Consider the following 27,682-nt stretch of genomic DNA (forward strand, 5'->3'; position numbering starts at 1 on the left):
GTTGCCCGTATCTTAACTCGCAACAATCTTATTTATTCATACATGCAATGCTTACTGACCTACACTGGATCCCAGTCCAGCCAAGCCTCAAAGCTAAAGTTGCTATCCTTGTTTTTAAGTCCTTCCATGCTCTCACCACTTCCTCCCTCTGTAACTTTCTCTTCCAATCGTACACACTTCCATTTCTGACTTCTTGTGGATCCTCAGTTATCACTCTGCTGCAACATCAGTGGGCACTCCTTCCACTGTCCAGCTCCTTTTGTTCTAAAAGTTCATTCTTAGTTAAACCTCTCTCTGGTCCTGTCAGGCACTCCTTAAAACCTGTTGCTTTACCCAAACATTCTGCTGCACGTTATGATATCACTTTGGGTGTTTGGTGTTAATATGTATTTGAAAGCATCTTGGGCATTCCAGCCTGCTGAATTTGCTATATATAACTACAAGCTGTTTTTAGCACAAACCTGGAAAGGAGAAGTTTGCGGGGCCACAGGAAATACGTAAGGGTGCGATTATTTTAATAGTTCTTTTAAAACAGTCCATGATGGGCCAAATGACTGCCTTCTGTGCTGTCTGATACCATTTATTCGTTGTTTCCCCGCTGTAGTCACTGCCTCAGTAAATACATTCTCGGGCCATGCCTGCCTGCTGTTAGGCAAACTGCTGCATCACCCTGCTCAAAAACCTCAAGGCTGCTTGGAAGATTTGATGCATTACACTAGAGTGCTCCTGTGAGCAGTGCTCTAATTTCAGATCTCTTTCATTCCACCCTCCCTCATCATTTAGTTTCTATTCTTCCCTTCTGCACCTAGGTTTTTAATTCCCTTGCCTTACCACTTACATTCATTTAGTTCTGTAAATGTAATGAAAACATTGCTGAAGGCATGCAAAGTTTAGATGAATTTCTGTATCTGTTGAAATAGAAAACCAATTACAATGTTTCTATGTTAATCTGTTGGAAAATCTGTGCTTTACCTATGCTGCTAATATTTTCTATCCAAAAGTTATTTTTAAATGTTTAATTTCGCAAGTGAGAAAGCTAATGAGTTAGTCTTGCATTCAGGCCAAGGTGAAAGGGTTCTCCTTTTCGCAAAGTTATAGAATGTTATAGTGCATTTCAGGTCAGTCAATCCATACTGCTGTTAATCTGACCAGAGCATTCTAATCCATTCTCCTGAATGATCCCCAGACTACTTAATATTCTTCCCATCTTGCATTCTAGCATTATTTGAATGGCATCATGCAAATATTTAAGGATCTGTTTAGGTTTAATGTTTTTTTTAATGTGAACTCCTGTTTCTTTCAGGATTCACCTTTGTTTGACATACTCCGACAACAAAAAGAACAGGAAGATCAGCCAGATCAGCCAGAACCCACTAGTTCTCTCAAACAACCATTCCAGCATAACCACACTGCTGCAGACCTGTAAGTATATTTGTACACACCATGTACTCTGTGGTTAATATTGACAGCTAGTGTTCAATGCTGAAGTTGTAGAAACACGCAGATATAAACGTGTAACCTAGAGTATTCTCATTACATATATACATTGTTGACCTGAATTTAATTTCTCATTTAAACGAAGCAGCTCTGTCACCTCTGGAATCTTCTGTTTTTCTACAGTTATTTGCATCCAGAGAGATCCCCGCAGAAAAAAGGGTCTTGTTCAGCCCATGAAGTTCCCACACAGCAAGCAAAGATTGAGACACCATCTGCTGGCCAGTCTCAGTTTCAGCCTCAGCAAAAACCTCAGAAGTTTACCTCAGTTTCTCTCTTCTACAAAAAATGTACGTTACTGGACAAATTATCTTCTGGGGCTTTTAGTAATTTAACAGCAAATAAGAAATAGCAATAGTATTGACCAGTCTCTGGCTGCTTTGCTGTGCTTCAGATGGCAGCAGAGTATTTATACAGATGGTGTATTTTTTTCCTCATGTGGTTACTGTGCATCTGCCAAGAACTGCTTGGTACCTTAACATATTTAGTCTGTTATTGAAGCATTTCCTGATGCTTCATTCACAGCGTCTCTGGACCCACACTCACCACTCCCCCTAACCCCACCCTCCTCACTGTCTCCCTTTCCTGATACCCTAGCTGTCTCCTGCTTGCCATCCTATATGCTGTTCCTTTCACACCTCACCCAGCTCTCTAAGTGAGGGCTTAGTAGAGCAGAATCCTGGGTATCAAGCAAAGGATAATGAACAGAAGCTGGGAACAGGCAAGTGGACATTAAACTGAAAGAGTAGTAAGTAATAATAAGGGAGGTAGCAATAGTCTATGAAAGATAGTCGATTTAAGAGCCTTCAGTCCAACTTGTCCATGCAGGGCAGATATCCTAACCTAATCTTGTCCCATTTGGCCCATATCCCTCTAAACCTTTTGATTCATATGCCCACCCAGATGCCTTTTAGATGTTGTAATTGTACCAACCTCCTCCGCTTTCTCTGGCAGCTCATTTCACACGTACCACACTCTGAAAAAGTTCCCCCTTAGGTCCCTTTTAAATCTTTCTACTTCCACCTTACACCTAGGCCCTTTAGTTCTGGACTCCCCTACCCGAGGGAAAAGATCTTGCCTATTTCCCCTATCTATACCCCTCATGATTTTATAAACCTTTATAAGGTCACCCCTCAGCCTCCGACACACCAGGGAAAACAACCCCAGCCACTTCAGCCGCTCCCTGTAGCTCAAATCCTCCAACCCTGGCAACATCCTTGTAAATATTTTCTGAACCCTTTCGAGTTTCACGACAACCTTCCGCTAGGAGGGAGAGCAGACTTACATGCGATATTCCAAAAGTAGCCTTACCAATGTACTGTACAGTCGTAACATGACTTCATAACTCTTACATTCAATGCTCTGACCAAAAAAGGAAAGCATACCAAATGCCTCCTTCGGTATCCTATCTGCAACGCCAATTTCAAGGAACTATGAATTTCACTCAAAAGTCTCTTTTTCACCAAACTTCCAGTATCTTATCATTAAATGTATAAATCCTGCTCTGATTTGCCTTTCCAAAATGCAGCACCTCAGATTTAGCTACATTAAACTCCATCTGCCACTCCTCAGCCCATTGGCCAATCTGATCAAGATCCTGTTGTAATCTGAGGTAACCTTCTTAGCTGTCCACTATACCTCCAATTTTGGTGTCGTCCGCAAACTCGCTAACTGTACCTCCTATATTCATATCCAAATCATTTATATAAATGACGAAAAGCACTGGACCCAGCATCGATCCTTGTGGCACACCACTGGTCATAAGCCTCCAGTCTGAAAGGCAATCCTCTATCACCACCCTCTGTCTTCCACCTTTTGAGCCAGTTCTGTATCCAAATGGCTAATTTTTCTTGTATTCCATGAGACATATCTTGCTAACCAATCTCCCATGAGGAGCCTTGTCGAATGCCTTACTGAAGTCCATATAGATCACGTCCACTTCTCTGCCCTTGTTAAACTTCATTCATCCTCATTAAACTTCACAAAACTCAGGTTAGTGAGACATGATTTTCCATGCACAAAGCCACGTTAGCTATCCTTAATCAGTCCTTGCCTTTCCAAATACAGTAGCGCCTCGACATACAAACGACCCCGTTCACGTACAAATCAGTTTACGAACAGGATTGTACGTAAAATTTTGCTTCAACGTACATACAAAATTCAAGGTACGAACACAAAAAGCCCATGCGCGACCACGTAGTTTCATTGTTCTGCTTTGCTACACGCTTGTTGAACGCAAAAGCTCTCTGGCCCCGTGTGATCTCATTCAGTTCGTCTTTGGCGCGTGCGTTGTGAACAGCCGCCCAAGCATTCTTAGGCTATCCAAACAATGGGAAAAATTGATTCAGTCCCAGAACGATTAAGTTCGTAAATCGAGGCGCTACTGTACATGTAAACCCTATCGCTCAGGATTTCCTCCAACAACTTGCCCATCACTGACGTCAGGTTGACCGGTCTATAGTTCGCTGGCTTGTCCTTACCACTTTTCTTAAATAGTGGTACCACGTTAGCCACCCTTTAGCCTTCTGGCACCTCACCTGTGAATATTGATGATACAAATATCTCAGCAAGGGGCCCAGCAGTCACTTCCCAGCTTTCCACAGAGTTCTGGGGTACACCTGATCAGGTCCTGAGTATTAACCACCTTTAGACATCCAGCATAACCACCTCTGTAATATGGACATTTTTCAAGGTGTTACCATCTATTTCCCCAGAGTCTACATCTTCCATGTCCTTCTCCACAGTAAACACTGATGCAAAATACTAGTTTAGTATTTTCCCCATCTCCTGCGGTTCCACACATAGCCTTCCCTGCTAGTCTTTGAGGGGTCCTATTCTCTCCCTAGTTGCCCTTCTGTCCTTAATGTATCCCTTTAGATTTTCCTTAACCCTATTTGCCAAAACTATCTCATGTCCCTTTTTTGCCCTCCTGATTTCCCTCTTAATATACTCCTACTGGCTTTATACTCTTCTCAGGATTCACTCGATCTATCCTGTCTATATCTGACATATGCTTCCTTCTTTTTCTTAAGCAAAACCTCAATTTCTCTTGTCATCCAGCATTCCCTACACCTACCAGCTTTGCCTTTCACCCTAACAGGGATATACTTTCTCTGGATTCTCGTTATCTCATTTCTGAAGGCTTCCCATTTTCCAGCCGTCCCTTTACCTGTGAACATCTGCCTCCAATCAGCTTTTGAAAGTTCTTGTCTAATGCCGTCAAAATTGGCCTTCCTTCAATTTAGAACTTCAACTTTTTAGTTCTGGTCTATCCTTCTCCATCACTATTTTAAAACTAATAGAATTATGGTCGTTGGCTCCAAAGTGCTTCCTCACTGCTACCTCAGTCACCTGTCCTGCCTTATTTCCCAAGACCAGGTCAAGTTTTGCACATTCTCTAGTAGATACATCCACATACTGAAACAGAAGATTTTCTTGTACATACTTAACAAATTTCTTTCCACCTAAACCCTTAAGACTATGGCAGTCCCAATCTATGTTTGAAAAATTAAAATCCCTGACCATAACCACCCTATTATTTTTACAGATAACTGAGATATCCTTACAAATTTGTTTCTCAATTTCCTGCTTACTATTGGGGTTGGGGGCGGGGTGCAATCTTTAATGCAATCCCAAAAAGGTTATCAACCCTTTCTTATTTCTCAATTTCACCCAAATAACGTCTCTGGACGTATTTCCTTGAATATCCTCCCTGAGTACAGCCGTAATGTTATCTTTATCAAAAATGCCACTCCCCATCCTCTCTCGCATTTCTGTAATTGCTATGATATCCTAGTGCCATGTTCTAATCATGTCCTTCCTGAGTTCACCTGCCTTCCCTGTTCGGCCTCTTGCATTGAAATAAATGCAGTTAAAGTTGTCAGTCCTACCTTGTTGTCCTTTATGTTCTCACAGTTTGAACAAGTTTGAAATTGTAGAGGCCAACAATAAAAATGGTTTGAGAACATTTGAGTAATCAATGGCTGATCCTGTATCTACAGTTGGAAGTGTCCCAGCTATGGTTGAAAAACTCCCTGATTTATTTTACTGATATCTAAGGAACGAAAATTAAGAGACAGCCAAAAGGAAATCACTAAAAAAAAAAATACTTTGGCATACACACAAGTTTTAGAGGGCATTTAGTGGGTTACTGGATTCTGCCCACCACATCTACATCCCTGTTACTCCCTGAATGACACATGAGGATGCTGGAGGGTGTCCTTGAACCCCTATCCCCTCATACCAATTGAGAAAGTGACCTGTGTTGGAAAAGCGTTGTTGTCTAAGTTTTCATTAAGATCTGTTAATTACCAATGAATTAACCAGGAGCATGTAATTCACAATGTTTATGAAAGATTAGAACTTAAAAGGTTTCTACTGTGCCATTATCATTCCCTATGTAGAAGAGCTATCTCTTTCCTACAGGCCACCTTTTGAAAAGCTGATGCTAGAAGGTTAACAATAACAGCCATTTAAGTGCAACCTAACATTATCTAAATTCCTAGTTTTTATAATCTTACAAGGTAAATTGACATGTGTTGAAAACAGATAAAGCAGTTGGTGAAGTGATAGAAGCAGTTGGAATTTCCTTTTTGTCTAGTAGAAAAATGATTGTCTTTGGCTTATGCACAGCATAGACCATTTGACCATTATTTCATCCAAAAATAAAACTTTCAGGCTTCGTTTTCAGTACTATCCTTTAGAAGGATATATTTGACCTCCTGTTTCTGAAAGAGTTTCCATTGTAATAATTTATATTCTTTATTCAGCTGAATGAGTCATCCTGTCAAGGCAATTTGCATCAATTTTTTTTTGTCTACTTGAAGCCTGACGCCCTCCATTTCATCATGTGTGTGGTTACTTCATCCTGTGTTGTGATTTCATCAGTACTTCCTTCTTTAGTTGCCGTCCAAAAGCTAATAGATTAATCCAACCTCCCCCATCAACTCCCAGCAGGTTTTCCTGTATAACATGGCTAATTCATATCAGAGCATATTGAAAATCTGAGTATAATACTGATATGTATCTAGGAAGCTTTGTCCAACTTGAAAATGCATTTCTTTGCAAGAATTACGTGAAGACTCTTTTGGTTGTTTTGATAATATTCTGTGAAAACTTATTGAGTGCCAAACTAAGATGACTTAACTTCTTGCCATGCGTTATTTGTGCAGTATATCGATTGGCATATCTTCGATTGAACACCCTCTGCAACCATCTTTGTCTGCCATCTGACCATCCTCCGCTCGAAGCTATAATATGGACTCTGTTTCAACATACCTTAGGAAATGAATATGAACTCATGAGAGACAGACACTTAGACCAGGTATCATGTGCTATTTATTTCATTGAGAGACAATTGAACTGTCTTCCATTGTGGCTTTTTTGGTACTTGGAACATTGATTCCATACAATGCGATGGCATCAAAACTGAACATGATCCTTGTTGCATGTGAAGGGGATCAGGATTGAGAACCCTGAATTGTTTTCCTCCTAACATAAGATCAGCATTTTTCAAATTCATTTCCTAGCCACAGCCAGCAAGATTGAGAGACTGGCTGCCTCTGGGCAGATAGATCTTCTGCATTATTCTTGATGGTTAAGGGGATCAAAATTTACGGGGAGGAGGTGGGAGAATGGGGTTGTGAAAGTTATCAGCCAAGGTTGAATGGTGGAGCAGACTTGATGGGCCAAATGACCTAATTTCTGCTCCGATGTCTTGTGGCACAATTTATCAGTGTCAAATGAGAAAGTATTCAAGAGGAAGCAGCACAGTGTGGGAGGAGATCAGATGTTAGACTGGGCATGATCAGTTGGAGAGTTGTGATCTTGGACGGGGGAATGTTTTGGATGCTGGGGCCAGAGAGATTGGGAGTTTGGTGCTGGAATTTTGGATGGTTTATGATTGAAGACCGGAGAGATTAGATATTTGGAAGTGGAAGTGGCAGGGGAGGTTGATGCTTCCTTGTGCAGAGATGGGGGAGGAAAGCAACAAGAGAGATTGTGGGTCATCAATGACTGGGCATAAAACTGAAGGTATGTCTCGGGACCCAATGGAAGACCCAACAAGTGAACCTCCAAAAGAATTTTAACTGCTGATGAAAATATCCCCTATTCAGTTGGTCCCTCCATGACTATCACAATGGGGAAGGACTTTTGGTACTTGCCTGGGTAATTAGCCAAGAAATGTTAGGCAGTTTAAAACCTAGTTTAACTCTTGGCTAACTACAGAAACAGCTGTCCATTGAACTCTACCAGACTAGTCCCCTGAATTAACTTGCTGCCTTTATGACTGGACCCAACTAAACACCCCCCTCAAGTCAACAGATCCCTCTGACCCATACCAACTATTCCCTCCAGTACCATCTAACAACTGCCCAGTCAGACTACACTCTAACCAATCACACTCTCGCCCCCTTCAATCTAACCTGAATATTCCAACTGCTCTCCCAATCTAAATGCCTTCTGGTTACCCCTCCTATCCAAACTGAGTGCTTCCCTGACCTGACACAATCCAGTGAATTACCTACCCAAATCTACACTCATATCGTGTTATGTGCACAAAGCCACCGCATCCACATACACACACACCGCCCCCCACTCATCCAGATACCTACCTTCCAGCAGCCCATTTCATGCACCCATCATACTAACATTTCACGTCCTCCAATTTTAACCGCTCACCAAACTATCCATAGACTCAGTCATCCACTATCCAGTCACTCCGTCATCGATTAACATTCAGACTGGACTTTTAAATTTGGCAGCTAGTGCCATGAAAAGAGGTGTATCCTGTTGTTCCCAGACTCTGTCCTCCCTAACGACATTATGGATATACTTACAGAAAAAACAGGCTACAGCTGTACAAAAGGGCAGCTCACTGCTGCCTTCTCAAAGCCAGCGAGGGATGGGCACTAAATGAATGAGAAAACAATTCTATGAAAACCAGGATTATATAGAAACCAGTCAAAGAGTTTGGTGCCGGAAAAGCACAGCTGGTCAGGCAGCATCCGAGGAACAGGAGAATCGATGTTTCAGGCATGATAAAGGGTTTATGCCTGAAGTATCGATTCTCCTGCTCCTCAGGTGCTGCCTGACCAGCTGTGCTTTTCCGGCACCAAACTCTTTGACTCTGATCGCCAGCATCTGCAGTCCTCACTTTCTCCTTTTATAGTAGAACCAGTAGAAATATGCAACTGCATCTGTTTGGGGAAATATATGTTTGCACCGCAATGCAATAATCACAGACATTGCTTGGGAGATCCATGCCAATGCCTTTAAATTCTCCATTTTAAGATACTTATTTCATAAAAGTGACATTACAGTAGGATTTAGTAAAACCGAATGCTTCAGTAAACTGAAGTTACGAGCATGAGCTCAGGAAATAACTTGACTCTAACGTGGGATCAGACCAAGCAAACTCCTGATAATGAAAACTGGAAATGCTGAAGAAACTCAGCAGGTCTGGCAGTATCTGTAGAGAGAGAAAAACAGAATTAATGTTTTGAGCCTAATTACACTTTGAGTTTTGCTAAGTTAGGCTAACCCTAAAATGTGGGAACTGAAGTCCATTGAATCTGCCCTGCCATTCAGTAAGTTCATGGCTCACCTCATAATCCCAACTTCACTTTGCTGCCTTTTCCCCATGATTCCCTGACTGTTTAAAAACCTATCTCAGGCTTGAATGTGCTTAAAATCCAGCCTTGACAGCTCTCCGTGGTAAAGAATTCCACAGATTCGCTACTCTTTGAGGGAAGAAATTCTTCCTCGTTCCCCGTCTTATATGTGCAACTCCTTATTCTGAGACTATGTCCTTTTCTCTGAGACTCTTCTACCAATGGAAACAAGCTATCCACCTGTACCCTATCAAATCCTTAAAAAGCTTGTATCTTTCAATAAAGATTCTCTGATGCTTCTAAATTCAAAAGAACACATGCACAACCTAGTCAACATCTCCTAGTAAGAAAATCCATCCATATCTGGGATCAACAGAGTGAAACCTTTCTGGATAGCCTCCAATGCCGGCTATTTTTCAATAGAGAAGGGGTCCAACATCTGTCATGGTATTCCAGCTATGGTGTAATACCTATATAGTATTAGCAAAACTTCTTTACTTGTATACACCATTTACTTGCCCCATTATCTGCTGAACTTGGATGCTAGCATTTTGTGATTCATGGACAAGGGCACTTATCTAGTGAATTGGCCATGCTAAATTGCCCGTAGTGTTAGGTAAGGGGTATGGGTGGGTTGCGCTTCGGCGGGGTGGTGTGGACTTGTTGGGCCGAAGGGCCTGTTTCCACACTGTAAGTAATCTATGTTTTTCAATTCCCTCACTGGAGTAGGGCATCAGTGGCTGGCCCAGCATATATTGCCCATCCTTTGTTGCATTTGAGAAGGTGTTGTGAGCTGACTTGTCCATGTGCGATAGATAGACCCACAATGCTATTAGGGAGGAAATTCCAGGACTTTAACCCAACAATACTGAGAGAATAATGATATATTTCCAAGTCAGGATAATGAATGACTTGGAGGGGAATTTGCAAGTGGTAGTGGTGCTCCCATGTATCTGATGCAATGTCCTTCTAGATGGTGGTGATATGTGTTTTGAAAGATGCTGTGAATTTCTGCGTTGCATCTTGTACATGGTACACACTACTGCTATGTCAATGGTGGAGGAAGTGATGCTGTGGATATGGTGCCAGCCAAGCAGGCTGCTTTGGCCTGGATGGTATCAAACTTCTTGAGTGTTGTTGGAACTGCATTGCTCCAGGCACTTGGGCAGTATTCCATCACACTCATGACTTGTGCCTTGTGGATGGTGGACAGGCTTTGGAGAGTCAGGAGGTGAATTACTCACTACAAGATTCATGGCTTTTGACCTGCTGTTGTAACCTTTGTATTTATGTGGCTAGTACGGTTGAGTTTCTGGTCGATAGGGGATTCAGTAATGGTAACACTATTAAATATCAAGGGTTGATGGCTTAACTGTGGTCATTGGAGATTGTCGTTGTCTGGCATCCGTGTGGCACATTTGCACATTGACTGTTTCAGTATCCGAGGGATCATAAATGGTGCTGAATATTGTGTAGTCATCAATAAGCATCGCCACTTCAACATTCACAACTATGTGTCACAACTAGCTGACAGAGTTTTCTTTATCGCCCGATTCTCTCAGTTGGTCAAATGCAGGCTTGATATCAAGGGCAGTCACTCGTCTCCTCTGCAGTTCAGTTTCTTTTGTCCATTTTATGAACCAGTCACTCTGTCCTGAGGTTTTCTGCAGTTTTTCTCCATTTAAATAAGAATAGCTTCTCGATTCTTCCTGCCAAAGTGCACAACCTCCCTAATTGTTTTCCTACCTATTTTAGTGTCATCTACAAATTTGGCTATAGTACATTCACTTTCCACATCCAAGTCATTCATATTTGCTGTAATTAATTGGCGCCAACACTGCTCTCCATAGCACTCCAATAGTTACAGGCTGCCGTCCTGAAATTTCCTCTCCTATCCCAACTCTAATGTTAGCCAATTCTCTATCCATGCTCATATACTAATTCCAAAACCATGGATGTGATCTTACCTCATTATATAGCCTAACATGTTGTACCTTATCAAATGCCTTCTGAAAACCCAAATATGTTACATCCCCTACTTCCTGTTTATCTATCTTGCTTATTACCTCCTCAAAGAATTCTATTAAATTTGTTAGGCAAGCCAAGCCAAGCCAAGCATTCATTAAGACAAGCCAACTTGATCATTTCTAAATGCTGTGCTGTAACTTTTTTTGTAACAATGTAACTAACTTTCCCACTCATAGACTTTAAGCCAACTAAAGTAGCCAGTTTTGAAGCAGCTAGTCTGAGGGATGTGTTCATCTTCTGGAGTAAAGTGTCCTGGTAATTTTCACCTTCCCTGGTGTGGCACTATATTAGCAGCTGCTCAATTTAGAATTGAAGTTCCTTGAGCTACAAACCCTTACTATGGATGTGTTTGCTCTGGATCACCTTAGTGTTCAGCAGCTTCCACATGCTGTGGCAGCAACACATCACCTTTTCTGCCATTGCTATCATATTTGATTTAACTGGATAATTTGGTGAAATTCCCTGCTCTGTACGCTTCACTGTAATGATATTTTGTTTTTATAAACTAAAATGAATAAAATGACCAGTATCAATCTAATACTTAAGCAGTTTTTTTATGAAAAAAGAAAAGTACTGGAGACCCAAATACAAACTGAAGACTCTTATTTTTACTGTAAAGACTGAAATATTCACCAATCCTACTCACCAACCAGCTGCTTTCCCTGCACCCACACCAGTTTGTGGTTTGTGATGTCACTCCATAGCTGGTCCGCCGCGGCGAACGGTGACGTCACTCCGCCCCCACCGGCGCACGGACAACAGCTACCACCGACCGTACAGCCTCCACGATCGCCGCCCAGACAACCGCCTCCACGATCGCCAGGAAGACCCTCGCCGACAGATACGTGGTTGCTGCGAGATCCAATGCCACCGGGACCAGTGCCGTTTCTGCCCGGGGTGCCACTTCCGCCCCCGGAGTGGCCGTCGCCACACCCACTTCCGCCCCCAGTGATGTCACTCACCTGCTCAAGGACCACTCCGCCCCCACACCAGGTCCGAGCTCCCAGCCCTGCCGTATTTTCACTATCCCTCCAGACCACCTCCTCTTTGAGGATAAACGATCAGTCCTCAGCAGAGGCCTCATCTCCATCCCCCTACGCTCCCGGATCAACGAGTTCGACATGCGGCTAGACATCGAGCATTTCTTCCGCCGCCTTCGCCTCCACGCTTACTTCTTCAACTAGGACTCTCGCCCACCCTCTGACGACCCCTTCTCTTGCCTCCAACACACTCCATCCACCTGGACACCCCGTGCTGGCCTCTTACCTGCCCTCGATCTCTTCATATCTAACTGCCGCCGTAACATTGACCGCCTCAATCTGTCCACCCCTCTCTCCCACTCCAACCTCTCACCCTCACAACACGCAGCCCTCTGCTCCAACCCCAACCTCACCATCAAACTGGCAGACAAGAGAGGCGCAGTGGTAGTTGGACGCACCGATCTTTACACCACTGAAGCTAGACGCCAACTCGCGTACACGTCCTCCTACTGCCCCCTTGACCATGACCCCACCTCCCACCACCAAACCATCATCTCCCAGACCATCCATAACCTCATCACCTCAGGAGATTTCCCATCCACTGCCTCCAACCTCATAGTCCCACAACCCCGCACCACCTGTTTCTACTTCCTACCCAAAATCCACAAACCCGACTGCCCTGGCCGACCCATTGTCTCATCCTGCTCCTGCCCCACCGAACTCCTCTCTGCATACCTCGACACGGTCCTGTCCCCCTTAGTCCAAGAACTCCCCACCTACGTTCGGGACATCACCCACACCCTCCACCTCCTCCATGATTTTTGCTTCCCCGGCACCCAATGCCTTATCTTCACAATGGACATCCAGTCCCTATACATTTCCATCCCCCATGACGAAGGCCTCCAAGCCCTCTGCTTCTTCCTCTCCTGCCGACCCAACCAGTACCCTTCTACTGACACCTCCTTCAACTGACTGAACTGGTCCTCACTCTTAACAACTTCTCCTTCCAATCCTCCCACTTCCTCCAAACCAAAGGAGTAGCCATGGGTACCCGCATGGGCCCCAGCTATGCCTGCCTCTTCGTCGGATATGTGGAACAGTCCATCTTCCGCAGCTACACTGGCACCACACCCCACCTTTTCCTCCGCAACATCAATGATTGTATTGGCGCTACCTCATGCTCCCACGAGGAGGTTGAATAGTTCATCCACTTTACTAGCACCTTCCAACCCATCCTCAAATTTACCTGGACCGTCTCAGACACCTCCCTCCCCTTCCTAGACCTCTCCATTTCTATCTCGGGCGACCGACTCAACACAGACATTTACTACAAACCGACCGACATTGGTCAGCTTATAAAAACTGTAGAAACTACTAATTGGGAGAAAGCTATTACAGTACAAAAGAAAGATAGAAATGCAAATTAGATAGCAGTAGTTTCTACAGGCATCGAAAAAGGAAAAGAGTGAACAAAGTTAGTGATAATCCTCGAGAGAATGTGAATGCCACCTGCTTTATTATCACTCTCTTAATGATTTATTTTCATATACATCTGCGTCCCTATGCTGCTGCACTCCAGTCCTCCTGCCAGTTTCTACTCATACTCTCTGATTTTTAAATTTACTTTCTCAATTTATAGGAATTCTCTGAACTTTCTTTGATGGACCTCATTCTCATTTATGGAAGTGTTATCCACCTGATATCAGTCAAAAGCTCATTTTGTTTTCTGTTTCACTTTATTTCACAGTATCTTTTTCATCAATGAGGAAGCTCTGGGTTTGTTTCTCCTACCTTCTTTCACCTCAGTAGGAAGATATCTTGCCTTATTTAAAGTACATTTACAGTTTACTCTGTTAATCTTTGATGCCAATTTATCTGAGTCAGATTTATTATCACTACGTTGAAGCTGACTTTTCCCCAGTGAATTATTGTTGTCCTTTTCAAACCAACCTTATCATGGTTACTGTTCCTTGATTGACACTTGATCTACTTGGCACAATTCATTCCCATGAGCCATTGCTCAGGAAAACAAGTGCTTTACAGCCAATTAAATATGCTAGAAGTAAAAATACTGTTCAAATGTAAGAAATACGACAGTTAAGTTAGCACAAGGTCCCATGAACATCAGTGTAATAATGACTAGATAATCTGCCTTTGTCATATTGATTGAAGAACAAAATTGTAACCTTCTGACTCAGTACTATGAGAGTACTATGAAGTGAGCCAAAACTGACATGACACATGGGTAATTTTTTTTATTGAAGTGAGCAATAGACTCCATACATTCAATCTTGACCTGCAATCTTCTTCCCGACCTCTCCGCCCCATCCCCTCTCCAGCCTATCACCCTCACCCTCACCGCCTTCCACCTATCACATTCCCAGCACCCCTCCCCCCTATCTTTTATCTCAGCCCGCTTGGCACACCCTCCTCATTCCTGAAGAAAGGCGTATGCCCGAAACGTTGATTCTCTTGCTCCTCTGATGCTGCCTGGCCTGCTGTGTTTTTCCAGCTCCACATTTTTCAGCTCTGATCTCCAGCATCTGCAGTCCTCACTTTCTCCTGACTGCAGGTCAGCCTCTCGATTCACAATTTTTTATCCTCCCATTTACCTTTGGCTCTGGTGAATTTACTTGCAAAAACCCTGGTTGAGGTATTTCTATCCACATTTAGTCCAAATTTCCACTTCGAACCAAATTGTAGTCAATATTCTCACTCTGCCATTTTGCTGCAGTCTCACACTAACCGTGCTAACCTCCTTTGCACTGCAGTGAGTTGCTACAGTTGGATTCAGTATCCCCAAGCTCTGAGTAAAGAAGTGTGAATTTCCTGCAGGCTGGTTCACACTCACGTGTTTTAGGACATGTTAGGCCATATCCTTGTTTCTGACTTGAAGGTAGTGGAAAAATTCCAGTTATCCATTAAAGTGTTTGCGGTTGATATATAATTTTAATAAAGTTAGTGACTAAGTTTGCATTAGAGAGAGTTCCGAAGAAGGGTCACTGGACCCGAAACATTAATTCTGCTTTCTCTCTCAGCTGCTGAGTTTTGTTTATGTTGGAGATAGTGTTGCCTACTCAAAAAGATTGTTAACTATCACAAACAATGTGGAGTTCTTTCATGCTCTTAATGCAACTTGGTGAATGCCCCAACACTGATATGTCGGGCAAGGACTTGACTGATACAAGGTCTAGCCCCCTGTACAAAGTTAAAATGGGCCAATATTTCGAGATTGTTTTTCAGTTATCTGCTACCATCAGTTCATCAAGTACTAAATAATGGTGCCTTTAAAACTGAACCAAACTGAGTCCCTTAAAGAGGACCATCTCTTAATTCTTTTTCACCAGTGCACTGAATAATGTGTATGTTCAAGAAGGCTTTTTGGAGACTTCTCCATGTTGACAGAACACACAATCTTAGCTTTTATTGTTACCTCAACACTCTAGTCTCTTTTGGTGCAACACTCACCTCTGCTGGAGATGCCATCAGTCTTACCACAATAAGTAAGTGAAACAAAAATATTAAATCTATATGTTTAATTGTATAACTCGTATAATTATCATAATTATGCACACATTTATGCTATTGGGCTTTGTGAAAGTTTTGTAACTATTACTATGACTTAATCTGCCTGCATTTTATTGCTTCAATTCCGGTTTTCATTCGTAACAAAATCGGAACTAAAAGGAGGTGATTCTGAAAGCTGATAGGTTATTTCCTTCCCTACACTCCTATATTTCACATTCATAACCTGTTATAACGAATGAGTTGTGCACATTGCAAACTAAACACTTGATGAGAAGCATGTGATTTACAAGTATGTTTTGAACATTTCTTCTATGGGAGTATATGTATATTAACAAGCCTAACTGTGTTTTAACAGATAATGATGTGCTCCATGTATGCCATTTGCAAGGTGAAGAACATAGACCTTAGGTTCAAGACAATTGTTACTGCCTACAAGGACTTGCCAAATACAAGTCAAGAGGTAACTCGGACATGTTGCAGAGATTTTTTCAAGGGAGGAGGATTTGTTTTTTGGCCCTTCTTCCAGCATGACAAAAATATTATGTATTCCAAGACAAGAAAAGTCCATATTTGCTTGCACAGCTTGTTGGTTTGATTCGGTGCTCTCATCCTTCTCCCCACTTCATCTCTCCTGTTCTCACCATTGTATCACACAAACACACGCACCCACTCTTCCTATTCATTTTCTAAAACTGCATTTAGTTCCTTCTGAAAAGACAGCAAGAAGTCACTCTTCAGTACCTCTGGAATACTGTTACAAGCATTTAAAAATTGTTCTCATTCTAGTTCAAGCAAATCTAATCTGTTTAGATTATGGCTGAATGTTTAGTAAAATTTACCCTAGCAGCTGGTCAGATTTTGAGGTTAAATATTAAAGCACGTTTCTCCAACTATGGAAATTCAGAACAACTAAATTCATGATGTCCTTATCTGGTGTACTTATCATATGACTTATTGCTAAATGATATCTGCTTCAAAGCAATGAAAAGAACAAATTTAAGTCTTCTTGTCAGACTTGACTAATTTTACTGAAGTATTAAGGCTCACTGCATTTGCAGTTCAGTTAACTCTGAGTAAATTGCTTAGCTTAATTAAGGCATTCATTTTCTTTCTTCCTTAAGACCTTTAAACACGTGCTGATCAGAGAAGGGCAGTATGATTCCATTATAGGCTTCTACAACCTGGTGTTCATGCAGAGGCTGAAAACCAATATCCTGCAGTACGCTTCAACACGTGTGAGTAACTTATTATCTGTTTTTCCAACAAACAACATAGTGTTGCATGTATGAGCCGAGTAACTAATAATTTTTGATATTTTTAGTGCAATTTCTGATGTCTGTGGCTGAGTAAAATAACATCAGCAAATGTTGCAATCTACACTGCCAGGGATCCACAATTATTTCCTAATAGCTCGAAAAATGCACTGATTACTATGGTTTACTGTTAATACTGCAACATTCACTGACTTAAATATAATGCTACAGGATTTTACACTCCCATCACTAACAAATCGACAATAATGTGATAATTGTTTGTTTCCATATCTTCAAGTTGTCCTATATTGAAATATTAAAACTCCAGGGCTTATCTGTGAATTTATTCTGTACTGTCTCTTTTAAACAGCCACCAACACTCTCACCAATACCTCAAGTTCCTCGCAGTACATTTGGTTTTCCAAGTTCTCCACTGCGTGTGCCCGGTGGAAATAACATTTATGTATCTCCATTGAAAAGTCCATACAAAAGTGACGGACTACTGTCCCCAACAAAACTGACTCCAAGAACACGGTCAGCATTTTTAAACATTCATAATGCAAATTGTGGCTCATGTTCTAGATCTCGATTTCTGATACAGATATCAAGTGCAGCCCAAAAGATAATCTTACTAGTGCTTTATTAACAATGCCAGAGCAAAACATTGTGCATGCTGAAAATCTAAAATTAAACAAAGTACTGGAAATATTCAGTGGATTAATCAACTTCTGTGAAGATAGAAGCATGGTTAATATTTCAGGCTTATTCCTTATTAAAATACATTTGTTCCCTGCTAGTGGCTTACTTTTCTGATTGATTTATCATGATAAGTCAATGTGCAGTTAAGGTAGTGATTTATTCAAACTAGTTTATGTTATAGCTTTTAAAAACTAGCAAATATGGTTTCTCTGTCAAACTTCCATTGAGGTAGAATGTATCAGATGATGTTTTGCTGAGTGATTATGATCACCTTAAATGAAGAAGTAGGGACATCAGTTGAGATTAATTCTGTAAAGCACCAGGGTACCGTTTCTGAACAGATTAAGGGACCCTACTACAGATTAAAACTTTTTTTCTTGCAGAAAACTTTGAAACGGTTGACTTTTTCAGGTTGTAAGTTTGCTTGCTGAGCTGGCAGGTTTGTTTTCAGCCATTTTGTCACCATGCTAGGAACGTCATCAGTGAGCCTCCAGTAGAATTTTTCCCGCAGGTGACATTAGAATAGCAGAATTGCATTGATTAAAAACAACATGCTATTAGTAGCAATGGGTTCTTATCCTTTTTCATTACCTCTATGTATGACTTTTAAAAAATATTATCTTTGTATAATACTTACAATGTCAAGCCCTCAAGAATGGTCTTTCTTTTCATAACTGATGAATAATTATTTGATTTCACAGGATATTAGTGTCTATTGGGGAGCCATTTGGGGTGAGTGTTACTTTTTAAAGACTATTGTGTATGCAGAATTGTCACCTTAAAGCTCCTTAAATGTTTTGTTGTATTATGTCGATATTAGTTTTCCAGATGTAAAACATCAAGCTTGATAATGACCTAGGCTATTGAAATAGAAATATTTGAATACTCAATTCACACAGTTAAATAATGATCTTGAATATATTCCTTCATTGATGTTAATCATTTCAGCAGAAGTATTGTACTGCAGGGATCTTCAAGTCAAACATCAGTGATTCATTGACTCATACATTCGTTAGTATTGGAATCAGATTCTGAAGGTTGAAATTTAAATCCCAATCAGCAAATTTGAAAAACCACCAATGTTCAATCATAATTTTGATGTTGGACTGGGGTGGACAAAGTTAAAAATCTCACAAAACCAGGTTTATAGTCCAGTGGGAGGGGGAGTTAAAGTGTTCAGCCATGGGGTGGTTGGGTTGGTTGGTGCAGGTGATCCCAGAGGTGCTCCCTGAAACGTTCTGCAAATAGGCGACCTGTGTCCACAATGTAGAGGAGACCACATCAGGTGCAGCGGATACAGTAAATGATGTGTGTGGAGGCGCAGGTGAATTTGCAAAGGATATAGAAGAATCCATTGGGGCCTTGGAGGGAGGTGAGCGGGGATTGGGTTGGTGGGGGTTGTGGACCTGACGAGGGAGTCGCAGAGAGAGTGGTCTCTCCTGAATGCTGATAGTGGTGGAGAGGGAAATATATCCCTGGTGGTGGGGTCTGTCTGGAGGTGGCGGAAATGATGGAGGATGATACGATGTATCCGGAGGTTGGTGGGGTGGAAGGTGAGGACCAGTGGGGTTCTGTCCTGGTGGCGAATGGAGGGGCGGGGTTCAAGGGCGGAGGAGCAGGAAGTGGAGGAGATGCGGTGGAGAGCGTCGCCGACCACGTCTGAGGGGAAATTGCAGTCTTTCAAGAAGGAGGCCATTTGAGTTGTTCGGTAATGGAATTGGTCGTCCTGGGACCAGATGCGGCAGAGGCGGAGGAATTGGGAATATGGGATGGCGTTTTTACAGGGGCAGGGTGGGAGGAGGTGTAGTCTAGGTAGTTGTGGGAGTCGGTCAGTTTGTATGGGATTTTATCTTTCCCATAGTAATTTTCTTTTGATGCCAGCTATACTGGACTTCTGGCATCCAGGAGTGATATCCAGGAGGTGGGCGGCATGGTGGCACAGTGGTTAGCACTGTTGCCTCACAGCGCCAGAGACCCGGGTTCAATTCCCGCCTCAGGCGACTGTCTGTGTGGAGTTTGCACGTTCTCCCCTGTCTGCGTGGGTTTCCTCCAGGTGCTCCGGTTTCCTCCCACAATCCAAAAAATGTGCAGGTTAGGCAAATTGGCCATGCTAAATTGCCCGTAGTGTTAGGTGAAGGGGTAAATGTAGGGGAATGGGTCTGGGTGGGTTACGCTTCGGCGGGTCAGTGTGGACTTGTTGGGCCGAAGGGCCTTTTTCCACACTGTAAGTAATCTAAAAGGTTTATTTGGAAGCACTAGCTTTTGAAGCACTGCTCCTTCATCAGGTGGCTAATAAAAGAAATTCTAATGACAGTCCTTTAGAAGTTCCCCAAGGGGTTTAGCAGTGTACAATCAAGCTGATCCTACCCAGTAGAACCATAAAAGCACCATTAAATTGCCCTAAGTAATCTCAGTTTACAGTACCAAGTCTCAATGCTGTCTTTGGAAACGTGGCTAGGAGATATTTTCCTTAACAGGAGTCAAAATATATAGATTATGGAAAGTAACAAAATAGGGATATTGGGTTAAAAAGTGAAAATTGTGTGTTATTTTCTCCTCCAAACTGGACTTAGATCTATCATGTAACTGTCACCAAAACATATTGTTTCAGTCACCAGAAAAATTCCAAAAGATCAATCAGTTAGTGAGTTCCAGTGATCGTCACCTTAAGAGGGCTGGAGATGCAGGGAGTCTGCCAAAACCTCTCAAAAGGCTTCGCTTTGATATGGATGGTCAAGATGAGACGGACGGCAGGTAAACAAAGAAGCCAATTCTGCTGCTTCATTCTGTACCTTTTCAGAAATCAGCCAAAAATAATTATCTTTCAAGATGAAAATTGTTTCCGATTGTAGCAGAAGAGCCGAATCTGTGTGACTTACTAGATTCTTACTCATTGTTTCATATGTTTGTTGTTTTTCTGCTTTTTAGCAAGCACTTGTCTGGGGAGTCCAAACTACTGCAGCAAAAGATTGCTGAAATGAGTAAGTGGATTCGAATTTTTTACAAATTATTGATGTGTGAGTACATTGTGTCTGGTTTTCATGTCCTATGGTTAGGTTATCTAGCACTCTAATTAATTGGTTCTGATGAGGAGTTTGCTAAGTTCTTAGCAGGCTGTCTAACCTCAAAAGCTGAATTCTGTGTGAGGTTATATTGCTTAGCAACAATGTTTGCATCACAGTTTCAGACAGATGTTTAGGAATTACATGAAACCAGATATGAATAGACCAGCATCTATGAAAGGCATTCTAGAGTACATTAGTTTCATATTCCACAACATGCCATGAACTAAAAAAATCATTTTCTGAGCCCTGTAAAGGTTGACCCAATTAGTAAGCTTGTCACCTTGGAATAGATGGCCTGGTTTTAAAAGTGTAGGGGTGAGTGATAGCCAAATGTTTTGTGGCTTTTGGCTTATTGTGTCAAAGTGAAACCTCACTGATTGTGTAGTAATCCAGATTTCATGGCTGAAAACTGAGCAGGTTTCTTGCAGCAATAAGAAACATGGAGTTGTTACTTGAATGATGCACATTTGATGTATTATCTAAGTGTAAATATTGCTAGTGCTTTTACTGAATACCTTTTGATAAATGAGCTCTTTCAAAACACAATTATTTTTACACTTACATATAATAACAGGTAAGGAAATTCTGTGCTGCAGTCATGCAACAAGACTGTAGATTTTCATATGACAAAAAGTATTCTTTGCTTTTTGCATGTGTTGTTATTGTACTGTACAGATTACTTATACTTCGGATAATGCAGGTTTTGATTTGATGGTTGGTCATCTAATCTTTGAAGGAAAATCTTTTCCCAGAAATTGTCCTGTTTGGATGTGGACCAGATTGCCTAGAATGAAAGTCCTCCTATGTTCTTAATCTGGTCATTTATGTTCCAAGTTTTAATATCTACAGTGGTTAGTGTTTTTTTTTAAACTACCATTGCTCAAATTGGATCTTTTTCTTTGCTGACCATAATCTAATCTAGCTAATAGGGAAGGACAATTGATTAAACAGCTTAAGGTGCACCATTCTGCATAAGGGTAAAAGGAAGCATGTGTCCATGAATTATCACAGCCAATATGAGTTGCTGACACAATTGTGCATGATGCTCTAGCCATTTAGCCAACTGCGTTCCAATGACCTCACTCCTTATGACCTCATTCTGTGAATAGTGAACACACAAATGTGGGAATGGGGTATCTTGATTGGGAACACAGCTATCACCCTGAAATCTTCCTGTGAAAACCAGACATTTCCCTCTCTGAATGCAGTAAACGAAGAAAAATTTTTGCGAACATTTTGAAATATGATATATGGTTTTATGGATGTTCACATAAATCACATTGTTGAAATCTTTGTAACTACCAAACAGTATTTTTGGTGACATCACTCTGAAGTCCTTACTTGTTCTGCTTTTAAAGTGACTATAGTTCTAGGCCAGTGTTATAGCCAAGGAGAAGTTTCTCCCTAAATAAAAACCAAAAGAACTGCAGATTCAGTAAATCAGAAAAACTGACAAATTGCTGGAAAAGTTCAGCAGGTCTGGCAGCAATTGTGGAGAGGAATCAGAGTTAATATTTGGGGTCCAGTGACTCTCCCTCAAAACACGCTTTCTGAGGAAAAGTAACTGGACCCCAAATATTAGTTCTGATTTCTCTCCACAAATGCTGTGAGACGTTTCTCTCTATTTATTCCGTTCAAGTCTGCCATGATTTCAAAAACCTCTTCACATCTCCTCGGATAACAGTCCCAACTTCTCCAATCCATACTCATAGCTGAAGTTTCTCATTCCAGGAAACATTCTTATAAATCAAGTCTGCGCTTTTCTTAGTGTATGCACATTCCTCCAGAACTGTACAGACTAATATATTGTTCAAATTTGAATTTAATTTGCTATCCACCTCTCTGTAGTGTTGTGGCCTGCTGTTTGTGGTTATAATCATTGCAAAACTGTTAGTACTCGCCCTTGAGCCTTTGGCTTCGATCTTTATATCATCTTTGTAGAGAGGAGTAGTGCAAATGTTTTCCCTTGTTTAAGAAGGGAAGTCAGGACAGCTCTGGTAATTATAGGCCAGTGAGCCTTACTTCGGGTTGTGGGTTAAGATATTGGAAAAGGTTATAAGAGATAGGATTTATAATCATCTGGAAAGGAATAAGTTGATTAGGGATTGTCAATGCAGTTTTGTGAACCTTATTGAGTTCTTCAAGAAGCTGACAAAACAGGTGGATGAAGTTAAAGCTATTGATGTGGTGTATATGGACTTCAATAAGGCATTTGACAAGATTCCACATGGTAGGCTATTGCGCAAATTACGGAGCTTCGGGATTGAGGGTGATTTAGCGGTTTGGATCGGAGATTGGCTAGCTGAAAGAAGACAGAGGGTGGTGGTTCTTGGGAAATGTTCATCCTGGAGCTCAGTTACCAGTGGTATGCTGCAAGCATCTGTTTTGGGGCCACTGCTGTTTGTCATTTTATAAATGATCTGGATGTAGGCATAGAAAAATGGGTTAGTAAATTTGTGGATAACTCTAAGGTCAGTAGAGTTAGGGATAGTGCCAAAGGATTTTGTGGGTTACAGAGGGACATAGATAAGATGCAGAGCTGGGCTGAGAAATGGTAAATGGAGTTTAATGCAAGCTCAGTTACCAGTGGTATGCTGCAAGCATCTATTTTGGGGCCACTGCTGTTTGTCATTTTAAATGATCTGGATGTAGGCATAGAAAAATGGGTTAGTAAATTTGTGGATAACTCTAAGGTCGGTAGAGTTAGGGATAGTGCCAAAGGATTTTGTGGGTTACAGAGGGACATAGATAAGATGCAGAGCTGGGCTGAGAAATGGTAAATGGAGTTTAATGCAGAAAAGTGTGAGGTAGTTCATTTCGCAAGAAATAACAGATATGCAGAGTATTGGGCTAATGGTAAATTCTTGGCAGTGTAGATGAGCAGAGAGACCTCAGTGTCCAGGTGCATAAGTCCCTGAAAGTTGCTAGGGTTGTTAAGCAGGCACATGGTGTGTTGGCGTTTATTGGTGGGGGGATTGAGTTTAGTCACGAGGTTATGCTACAGCTGTACAAGACACTGATAAGGCCGCACCTGGAGTATTGTCACTGCATTATAGGAAGGATATGGAAGCTTTGGAAAGGGTTCAGAGGAGATTTACTAGGATGTTGTCTGGTATGGAAGGAAGGTCTTATGAGAAAAGGCTGAGGGAACTGAGGTTGTTTCATTGGGAGAGAAGGTTGAGAAATGACTTAATTGAGACATATAAGATAATCTGAGGGTTAGATAGGGTGGACAGTGAGAACCTTTTTCAGAGAACGGTGAAGGCTAACATAAGGGGACAGAACTTTAAATTAAGGGGTGATAGATTTAGGACAGATATTAGGAGTAGTTTCTTCACTCAGTGTAGTAGGGGCATGGACTTGCAACAGTAGTAGACTCGCTGACATTAAGGGCATTTAAATGGGCGTTGGACATACATATGGATAATAATGGAACGCTGTAGGTTAGATGGACATCAGATTATTTTCACAGGTCGGCGCAACAAGGAGGGCCAAAGGGCCTATACTGTGCTGTTATGTTCTATGTTATAGCATTTAAGCACATTGTAGCACATGTGCATTTAAGTGCGGAAATCTAGAAGTTGCTTGCAGGTAGAAACCTTATGTATTATCTAAATTGATGCAAACTTGTACTTCAGCAAGAGTTAAGATTAGTCAGAAATTTACAGGTTCATAAAATCCAAAGTAGAGTGCCAAGTTGGATCCAAAATTGGCTCTGACCAGAATCAAAGAATAATAATTGGTGCATCTTTTTGTAACCATTTTAATTTGGGTTTTGCAGAGAGTACAAAAAAGATTTATGCAGTTGATGCCAAGAATGGATAATTTTAGGCAATGAGAAAAGAGAGGTTGAAGTTTATATTCTTGAGAATATGAGAGGCTCGGGGGATATTTATTTGAGATGTATAAAGTCATGGGATCCTAGATCTGATATCACAGAGGTTGATGGCTGGGGCATTGAGTTAAAGTAATTGATCGTAGGATTAGAAAGGAGTTGAGTGCAGTCCTTTATTTCGCTTAATGAAGCTTTGCTACCTTCTGACTTTGGAAAGATCACACCTGGAATTCTGTGCACTGTTTTGGCCTCTTTATTTAAGGAAGAATATCCCTGCCTTTCTGGAGAGAAAGCAGTGTCAATTTTCTGGGTTCAGTGACCCTCCTTCAATCCAGCATCCACAATTGATTTTTGCTTAAGATTCTGAAGGGAATTGTTTCAACTGGTGGGGTTAGTCTTCGGATACATCAATCATTTGTCATTAAGATGAGAACAAGTTTCTTCATCGAAAGGGTTGTGATGTTTTAGAGTTCTGTTCTCCAGAGAGTTAAGAATGCTCCATTGTTGAACATAATCAAGACTGTGATAGATAAATAGATATATTTTCAGTGTCTCAGGGAATCCAGGGATATGAGGAAGCAGGAGGTCGAAGGTCAGCATGATCATACTGAATGGTGGATTGGGCTGGAGAAGCTATTCCTCCTTTGCTCCTATTTCTTCTGTTTTGTTGATATAAGTTGATGCAATATTGACAGGAAAATCTAAGTATAAAGAATTGATATAAAAGAGGAACTGTATCAGAATAGGGTGAAGCTAACCTTCAATCCCATATAGGCTCACTTGCTTCAGGACACTGAAGTATGCACTCATTTTGACTTCCTATGAATTATCTTTCAAGAGTCTTCCATTACAATTTATTTTACCTCTCCATTATAGATTAGCCATGTGCAAGTAATTTGCAGAAAGGTAATTAGCTAGTCAAAGCTAATTTGTCTAGCTAAGTTGAATCAAACTTCTATGTCCTTAATAATTGGCCAAATTGCTCTTTTATTCTGATAATTTTGTTATTAAACTCATCAGAATTTACAAATGTGATATATATATTGTCCCAGAGAGAGAGTTAGCTCCTCATATGTATTTTATATTATATAAACTGCTGTTAAAATTACAGCTAGAGAGAAACCGACCAATCAGTCGAAGCAGTTAATAGTCTACATAAACCTCCTAGAATCATAGAGATATATAGCACGGAAACATACCCTTCTGTCTAACTCCTTCATGCCAACCAGACATACTAAATCTAGTCCCATTTGGCCCATATCCCTCTGAATCCTTCCTATTCATATACCCATCTTATTCAATTTACTTATTGACCCCCCCTGCCAACCTATCCTCTATTCCTTTCTCCCTCATATACTTATCTAGTTTCTCCTAGATGCATGTTCTCACCATTAAGTAAATAGGATATCTTGAATTATTTTTAGACTTATCAAGGCCATGTCCATTTATGACCCTAGCTTTGGTGACTCCAACAAATAAATACCCTTTCTGTGTTGATTTTAATCAAATCCCTTCATAATTTTAAATGCCATTGTTGGATTCTCTGCAGTCTTCTGGAGTAAAGAGCGTCATCTTGTTCAGTGTTTCTTTCTAAAGCAACAAATGATCTTCTGCATCAAAAGGTAAATCAAAGAAAGCTCCTTGACTGAATTTGATTTGATAGCTTGTGTGATAGATTGGCTACGTTAGACTGCCAGGTAGGGAAGTCAAACTGTGTAACAATAAAAGGAAGAATAATTTGACTAAACTCCTGAGATTACTCTCCCATCCAGCCTCAGGAAATGTTTCTCACCCTGCTTTGATCCTGTCAGCAAGTTGCAAAGTTGCTGTCAGTTCAGAGGAGCATGTTTGAGCATGTATTATTTCTCAATCCTTAGTCATTTCGTGACACTGTACAGACTCATCAGCCTTGGACTGAGCTAGTGTTGCACTTAAGTGTTTACATTTTAAAGGTACAGGATATTTTGGAATTCAGGATTAGTCAGAACCATTTGTTGAGATTATAATGTAGTTATTGATTATCCAGCTATTTTTATTAAATATGTTATTCTTGCCTGAATTAGAACACTTCTAAAATTTATCTTGCTTGGTATTATTGTAGATAATTCAAAAAGCCAATATTCTGTGTGACCCCGCAGTTCAGAACTAAAATGGTCATCATTATAAGAGGGATGGAATAGATGTCAAGAGGGTCACATTGCCACTGAATACTGTGTTAATGTTAATCCATACGTGTACAGTTCTGACTATCAAATTACATGTATAGAAATTATAACAGTGACACAGGCCATTTGATCCAATCAGTTTTCCCTTCAAACAAGCAAAATGTATTTATCGGCAGTATTCCCATAACCCTTTTTCTTTATTTATCTATCTATCCAACCTAATCTTTAATGCTAATTTCTGCATACGTAATTTTTTATCTTGAGTTCGACTTCATTTTTTTTTCTTATTTTGACAAACAGCTTGCTTTGAATTTTTTTGTGCAGATATTAGTTCATACTCTTTTAGTTTTCATTTTCATATTCTCTCTCTATCATATTCACCTTTTATATTTTTCCATAACTATTGTTCTCGCATCTTGAACCCATTTATCCACAGTATCGTAAAATTATTAGTTGTTTACTTTTAATGAGATGTTTATTCTGTATATTTTTGAAAAAGATAATCCCATCTTCCTATCACTCCTCCGCAAACAACCTCTTCCTGCAAAACATATATCTTCTTTAACCATTATTGCCCCACCATTTAACTTTACACCTACCTATCTTTTCAATCCCACAGCAGTCTCTTTCTTTCTCTCTACGTGGACACTGTATGGCAAGACATTTGTTTTCCATTTTTGTTTGGTTTACAAACAGATTTGTTAATCCTTCTTCAAAACTATCCTATTTCTTACATTTGTAAATTGCAACACATGCATTTGAACCTCTTTTTGTTGTTTTACCATTATACATTCTCCGGTAGATGCTTTTGGTCTAAGCTAACAGTCTATTCCCTGTATTTACTGGTCCATTTGATTTGATTCCCTTACTTTATATATCTCTCACTAAATTGGTCTTTGTATGAGTCAATTTAATCTATTTGAAAGGATGAGTAAACAAGGGCATTCAGCACACAAGATATGCACAGTTTATTTTTATTCATGGGATGAGGGAATTGTTAGCTGGGCTAGCATTTATTGTCT

At 40.9% G+C, this 27,682-nt stretch overlaps 1 protein-coding gene across 3 annotated transcripts in view; it reads left to right on the forward strand.

Moving 5' to 3' along the window:
* rb1 (retinoblastoma 1) overlaps positions 1-27,682 on the forward strand; it is a 197,177-nt gene that overhangs the window by 167,348 nt on the left and 2,147 nt on the right. For all 3 annotated transcript variants that reach the window (XM_043700384.1, XM_043700386.1, XM_043700387.1), the window contains 9 exons: positions 1,304-1,422; positions 1,621-1,784; positions 6,666-6,817; positions 15,999-16,103; positions 16,765-16,878; positions 17,267-17,430; positions 18,297-18,327; positions 20,207-20,349; positions 20,524-20,576. In XM_043700384.1, coding sequence (XP_043556319.1) covers positions 1,304-1,422; positions 1,621-1,784; positions 6,666-6,817; positions 15,999-16,103; positions 16,765-16,878; positions 17,267-17,430; positions 18,297-18,327; positions 20,207-20,349; positions 20,524-20,576 — 1,045 coding nt within the window. The remainder of the gene's footprint in view (positions 1-1,303; positions 1,423-1,620; positions 1,785-6,665; positions 6,818-15,998; positions 16,104-16,764; positions 16,879-17,266; positions 17,431-18,296; positions 18,328-20,206; positions 20,350-20,523; positions 20,577-27,682) is intronic.

The sequence above is a fragment of the Chiloscyllium plagiosum genome, chromosome 12 (genome assembly GCF_004010195.1).
Source record: "Chiloscyllium plagiosum isolate BGI_BamShark_2017 chromosome 12, ASM401019v2, whole genome shotgun sequence".
In the NCBI taxonomy this organism is placed as follows: Eukaryota; Metazoa; Chordata; class Chondrichthyes; order Orectolobiformes; family Hemiscylliidae; genus Chiloscyllium; species Chiloscyllium plagiosum.